The sequence below is a fragment of the Leuciscus leuciscus genome (genome assembly GCF_965113295.1).
Source record: "Leuciscus leuciscus genome assembly, chromosome: 9".
Classification (NCBI taxonomy): Eukaryota; Metazoa; Chordata; class Actinopteri; order Cypriniformes; family Leuciscidae; genus Leuciscus; species Leuciscus leuciscus.
The window spans coordinates 17,172,237-17,178,970 of record NC_138733.1 but is presented as its reverse complement, the minus strand read 5'-3'; the positions used below and the strand labels follow the sequence as shown (position 1 = coordinate 17,178,970).

The following is a 6,734-nucleotide window of genomic DNA, read 5'->3' as shown; positions in this document are numbered from 1 at the left end:
CATAGTACACTGTAAAAATAAAATAAAAAAAAAGGTCAATAAAAATAGGGCACAATGTACTGTATAAATTTGAAGGAATTTTCTGTATTTTTTTTTTGTTTTATTATTTTTTTTAGAGGTGTTTTACCTGTATTTTGAATTAAATTACCAGTACATTTTCTGTTTTTATTTTTTTACAGTGTAGCCCTTAGTCAAGTGTATTACACATAGTTACACTGTAAGTGTATTTCTCAATGTAACATTTCATGTAAACAGGCACTGGATGTAACATTGATGTAAACATTAATGTAAACAGGCACCAGTAGATGGTGAAAGGTGCTCATTGGTGAAGGCACTGAATTGTTGCTCAAAGGAATAATAGCAAATGTGATTCAGTCAGTCTGTGCACATATCGGCAGTCCATCAGCCAGCATATCTGTGTATTGTTAATGTGAGTTAAGTATTCTAATGGCCTATGACATGAAATAAGATATTTTATTCTGATGTAGTTAAACTTATCGTTTGATAAATAAGATATATGTTGCTGCAGAAACTGCTCTGATGAATTTTAGAGAGTTCCTTCATTCAAGATATATATCAAACCATTGAAACTCACGAATTCAATATTCGTTTAAAGAATAGAGTTATTTGTTTGTGAATCGTATGCCTGCTACGGGTCGCTTTGTCTTTTTGTTTTTGTGTGTACAAGTGGTGCTACTGAAAAGCCATGCAGGAAACAATGCAGTGATCTGCGACACACTGGTGGTGAGTCATATAATCATGTCAAAAAAGTTATGCCCACCAAATGACTTTTTAATTGAATTTATGGACTTATATTTTTCTTATACGTTTTTTTCTATCTAACATTGATGAGAGGGACTATGACATCATCAAGCGAGAGCTTTAGTGAAAGTGAAACTAAACTGATCGACAACAGCCTGAAACCTATTTTACTCTTAAACATTTAAAGATATTTATTCAGATAATCTATGATCACACCACAGCTGATACTCACTAATAGGTAAGTTATAGTAACCTATTTAAGATTTTACTGAAAAAGTTTTTAATGTTAGTGATCTGCTTCATGGAATAAGTTTAACCAGGTTTATGCTGAGGCAAATGCACAACTAGTTTGCTAATTTTTACTATTATTATTATTATTATTATTTAAATAGTTTGTTTAATTGAAATTATTTAGAACTGTATTAAGAGTGAGAGTGTCATTTGATTGGTTGTAAAGAAAAGTGGCGTGTCTCGTCAAGACTAAGGAACCAGGAAGTACATGTTCTACAGTCTGCAGTCGAAGAAACAGAAGTGAAATCTGAAGGTGAACATTCCGATTACATTAAAAAAGAAGATACATATTAAACTTCATATTACAACTGTTGTATAAGATAAAACTTAGTGCTGATCGTGTTTTGTGGGTTGTGATTTTGCCCTACACATGCTTTGAAGTAGAAAAGGGCAATGGCAGAAGCTTTACCAACATCACCAAAACAAAGCGAGGCCAGGAGTCTGGATAGACCTCTTACAAGTCAGTAATTAAAATAACTCACATCTAATGAACCAGATCTATGCTTTATTCTTCCCTGAATGAAATGCTAATCGCTAATTGTTGATTGTTGATGAGTTTATTTTTTTATATTTATTTATTTATATTTGTTTATTTTTGCAAATCATTTTCATGTTTAAATCAGTACTACATTTTGGTGTTTAATGGTATTTTTCATCTTCGTCTCCAGCTCTGTCATCCTCCAGTGGTCCTCTAGCAGAGGAGCTTCAGTGCTCGATCTGTCTGGATGTGTTCACTGATCCAGTCAGCACTCCATGTGGACACAACTTCTGTAAGAGCTGCCTGAACCAGTGCTGGGAAAACAGTCAGACCTACAACTGTCCATTATGTAAAGAAAATTTCAGTAAAAGACCCGACCTCAAGATCAACACAGCACTCAGAGAGGTTGTGCTGCTCATTAAGGAAAATTCTGGCCAGAGTAAATCTGATGTTCTCTGTGACATTTGTGAGGATGATATAAAGATGAAAGCTCTGAAGATGTGCCTGGTGTGTCAGAGCTCATACTGTCAAACTCACCTGGAGCCTCATCAGAGAGTCCCAAAGCTAAAGAAACACAAACTGATCGATCCTGTGGAGAATCTTGAGGACCATATCTGTCAGAAACATGATAAACCTCTGGAGCTGTTCTGTAGAGATGATCAGACATGTGTGTGTTTACTCTGTGCTGTGACAGACCACAGGAATCACAACACTGTTTCTATAGAGGAGGAGAGCAAAGAAAGGAAGGTAACAACATAAATACACAATGTACTGTAACATGACATTTGTGTTAATTGGTGTTAAATCTGTCGAGTGTCTGTGTTTTTCTGTTCTGTCTGTAGTCTCAGCTGATAAAGATACATACTGACATGCAGCAGATGATCCAGGACAGAATGAAGAGGATTCAAGACCTCAAACACTTAGAAGAACTCAGAAAAGTAAGTACTTACCAGAATGTTTTAATTAAAAAAAAAATTCTCATGATGTGTTTTGTGAAATTCTTTTGGATAAATGTTCAATTTCTTTAGAAAAATAAAAACAAAAACATTGGTGACCTGAATATTGACCTGTACAATGAATGTGGATAGCCAAGATAATTTGTTATCCAAGATTAACCAATGTTAACCATTGAGTTCATATATAAAAATCTATAACTTTTTATTGCAGACTTTGTTTTCTTGGCTAATCTGAGTACAATTGAGACAGTAGCCGCGTTTCCACTGTCGGGCCAGGGCCGGGCTAGGGCTAACAGCGATCCGAGCCGGGCCAGTGGCCTCGGGCCTCAAGCACCGGGCTTGCGTTTCCACTGCCGGGCCATTAGCCCTGCAGCGCTGCCCTAAACCCGCCCTTAACATGGCTTCCTGGATCAAACGTCATACAACCTCACCCATTTCAGCGGGAATTATGATGTTCATTCAGGCAGGAAGTTAGAAAACTTAGATTTTAAGAAGATAGCATGTATTAACTCACCGTCCGCGGCTGCCATAGTGTCCCGACTTGTCTCTCCACTAACAGAGGGACGGTGACCCAGCACACCGTCCATCAAGTCGAACCATGGAAAGTTCATTCTCTGGGCACCGCTTTGTCCATTGTGCGTTTTAATCGCCTTGTACTGCGCCCACAACTTTTTAATTTTTTCCCGAACTTGAAGCGTTGTTCGCTGAATGCTTAGCTTAGCAAGTTCAGCAACGATGTATTTTATAACGTCCTCGTTTCTGCACACGCCGTCAAATTGACGTTGTACCCTTTCTTCTGCCCAAATGCTCAGAAGAGCTTTGGTATCTTCGACAGACCAGTACAGGCGATTCTCCATTTCGAGCAGCGTTTAATTTTCGCGATATAAAAAAGTGAAATGTGCATCTTGCCGCAGACCATAACTTTCCCTAACACCGATAAACTCCGCCTTTTACCTTGACCACGCCTCTAGCCCGAGCTGGCCCAAGGTATTCGATGGGCCAGAAATCCTGGCCGTTGGCCCCGAGTAAGCCCCGATCAAGCCCCGGAAGTGACAGTGGAAACGCGACTGGCCCTGGCACGCACTAGCACGGCCCGGCCCTGGCCCGACAGTGGAAACGCAGCTAGTGTTGAGATCTTTTCTGAAAAGGATATAAATGTGAGATTAGTGTGTTTTTTAAAGGTGACATATCATGAAAATCTGACTTTTTCCCATGTTTAAAGGAATAGTTCGGAGTAAAATCAACCTAGGGACCTTTGCACTATGACCTCGAGCCAAACACCCCCCCAGAAGCCTTTTTTCCCTTGTTTGAACATTATTAAAGTTAGAGTTTATTTAGAGATATCAGCCGGATGTGCAGGCGCTAATGGATCATTGGATCCTATGATGTATAGGATGCTCATATAAAGATGAAAGCTCTGAAGATGTGCCTGGTGTGTCAGAGCTCTTACTGTCAAACTCACCTGGAGCCTCATCAGAGAGTCCCAAAGCTAAAGCAACACAAACTGATCGATCCTGTGGAGAATCTTGAGGTCAAACACCCCCGTAATCTCACATTTGGTAATCTCACGTTTTGGTAACCCTTTCTCTACAAGCATGTCAAAAAATAAGCCGATCAGATTTCACTCCCCTTCTGACGTAGGAAGGGGATCTTATTATAATATTCATCTGAATGTTTCCACCCACCGCACCACCATTTGGTTTACGCAAGCGACAACAGTGTAACCAGTTCTTCTAACCCAATGGCAAAAGTTCGAGCAAAGCATACAAACTGTTCTGTCGTTGCTGCACAGACGAGCACAGAACACTCCCAGTCCCAGACTCAGATGAGACAAGAGAGCAGTGGATTCATTTTATTTTCAACGGAAATCCCCCAGAAACAGATGAATCAATGTAATCCACAACAGCTACATAAATGTATCCACTAACCATTCAGAAACGTCCTGGTGCGTCTAAAAGTTGCAACCTCTTCCTGAGTCTCTCTGTAAGGCTGAGATTTTGGATGAGTGAGATTATTTGTGTGTTTTGTTATTGCATTCGAATTTAGCTCCTGTAAAGGATCGTCCGTCTTCTGAATGGGGGTGGGGTTCGGCAACTCATTCGCATTTAAAGGGACACACACCAAAACGGCGCAATTGTGCTCACACCCAAAAAGGGGCAACTTTGACAAGCTATAATAAATGATCTGGGGGGTATTTTGAGCTGACATTTCACAGACACATTGTGAGGAAACCATAGATTTACATTACATCTTGTGAAAAGTGGCATAATATGTCACCTTTAAGGGAAAATATATCAGAGAAGCAAATTATTTAAGTCTTTATTTTATTTGTATTGCTGTCTAGGGGACATCGGAAATAAACAATTGAAAGAGATTGCATTTGTGAAAATAAAATTGATGAAGTTAAATATTCTGTGTATTATGATGTTATAATTTGCTTTGTAAAAAAGGTGCTGAAGTATCTATAAAATATAATTTATTCCTTGATTTATCAGGAAACATCAGAGAAAGAGAAAGCAGAGAGTATTGAGCTCTTCACCGATCTGATCCGCTCCATTGAGAGATGTCAGTCTGAGCTGCTGGAGATGATGGAGCAGAAGCAGAGAGCAGCAGAGAAGCAGACTGAAGAGTTTATTAAAGAGCTGGAGCAGGAGATCACTGAGCTAAAGAGGAGAGACACTGAGCTGGAGCATCTCTCACACACTGAGGATCACCTGCACCTCCTACAGGTCAGTGTAGATCCTTCTCTCTGCTCACGTCACAGCACAACACTCCTCATGCTGAGAGATTTCTGCTCTCTCCTGCTGTAGATTTACCCGTCGATGAGCAGACCTGCACACACCAGCAGCTGGACTGAGATCAGTATCAGTGACACTCATGAGAGTGTGGAGAATCTGAGGAAAGCTTTGACTCAGCTGCAGGAGACTCTAGATGAGAAACTCAGCAAAACTGGTAACAGAATCTTGTCAGGAATGCTCTTAAAGAAAAATAGGGCATCTTCAGTTGAAGGAGATCAATAATCAAGCATGCAATGTAAACATAAAATTCACAATGTCTTAAAATCCATTTTCATATCCATCATTGAACAGGATCTGAACAAATATATTAAATACAAATATGTATCATTACAATTTCTCTCATAATGATTTATTGTTGTTTGTTTCTACAGTGCTGAAGAGGATGCAGCGATATACAGGTAATCTGTGATGTCCCTGTTCACATGTCACACAGTAAATTAGTCATAATTTAAAGTCATGTCCCAAAATCTACACAATACTTTATTTTTGACATCATACACATCCAAATCATAGCATTCATATCTGATCTCGCTTTCAGTGGATGTGACTCTTGATCCTGATACAGCTCATCCAAAACTCATCCTGTCTGATGATGGAAAACAAGTGAAGGATGGAGACATTAGGCTTGAACTCCCACACAACCCAAAGAGGTTTGACACTTGTACATGTGTCCTGGGAAAAGAGGGATTCAGCTCAGGAAGATTTTATTTTGAGGTGCAGGTAAAGGGAAAGACTGAGTGGGATTTAGGAGTGGTCAGAGAATCCATTAACAGGAAGGGAATGATCACAGCAGCTCCTGAGAATGGATACTGGATTATAGTCATGAGGAACTGGAATCACTGTCAGGCTTATGAATCTCCTGCTGTCTCTCTGTCTCTGAGAGTGAAGCCTCAGGTAGTGGGTGTGTTTGTGGATTATGAGGAGGGTCTGGTTTCCTTTTATGATGTGGAGTCCAGATCTCATATTTATTCTTTCACTGGTCAGTCTTTCACTGAGAAACTCCTTCCATTATTTTGCCCTGGTTTGAAAAAAGGTCAAAAATGTAAAAATGCAGCACCCCTGATCATCTCACATGTCAGAAAATAAGGTTTTATTGCTATGCATGTATATTTTCTGTTTTCAAATGATGAGATATTGCATACATTTTTATTTTAGTATTTGTTTTCCAACTTTGAAAATCTGCTGAAACTCTTCCTAAAAATGTGTTTAATTTGTATAAAGGATTATTTTGTTAATAAATTGTTTGTTTTTTTCTGAAGGCTAAAATGTTTGCTCAGTCCATTTTCTTTTTTTCTGCTTTACCTGTGAAAGTGACATTACATGTAAAATATCTTATCTGAACAAACATCTGAATAAGGAGCTATGTTTGTTTCTTACTTAAGGACATTTCATAAAGAAGTTTATTGAACATTATTGGGAAAGATATAAATGCATTCTTCCACAACCGAA

The 6,734-nt window shown here is 38.9% G+C and overlaps 1 protein-coding gene across 2 annotated transcripts; it reads left to right on the top strand.

The window, feature by feature from the left end:
- Positions 1-882: 882 nt before the first annotated feature.
- On the top strand, positions 883-6,666 carry LOC309506978 (E3 ubiquitin-protein ligase TRIM39-like). Of its 2 annotated transcripts, none has more exons than XM_082181030.1 (9): positions 883-1,000; positions 1,220-1,306; positions 1,438-1,513; positions 1,722-2,278; positions 2,374-2,469; positions 4,983-5,216; positions 5,298-5,439; positions 5,657-5,683; positions 5,824-6,666. In XM_082181030.1, exons 3-9 carry the CDS (start codon positions 1,447-1,449, stop codon positions 6,369-6,371), a joined length of 1,671 nt encoding a protein of 556 aa, XP_082037156.1. In that variant the 5' UTR covers positions 883-1,000; positions 1,220-1,306; positions 1,438-1,446; the 3' UTR covers positions 6,372-6,666. The 2 variants fall into 2 exon arrangements, with proteins under 2 accessions (XP_082037156.1, XP_082037157.1); XM_082181031.1 differs by having other exon boundaries at positions 1,432-1,513.
- The last annotated feature ends 68 nt before the right edge of the window (positions 6,667-6,734 follow it).

Coding starts and splice junctions, on each gene's coding strand:
- LOC309506978 (XM_082181030.1), top strand. CDS start 1,447: ATGGCAGAAGCTTTACCAACATCACCAAAACAAAGCGAGGCCAGGAGT. Junction 2,279..2,373: donor AGGAGAGCAAAGAAAGGAAG/GTAACAACATAA, acceptor TTCTGTCTGTAG/TCTCAGCTGATAAAGATACA. Junction 5,217..5,297: donor ATCACCTGCACCTCCTACAG/GTCAGTGTAGAT, acceptor CTCCTGCTGTAG/ATTTACCCGTCGATGAGCAG.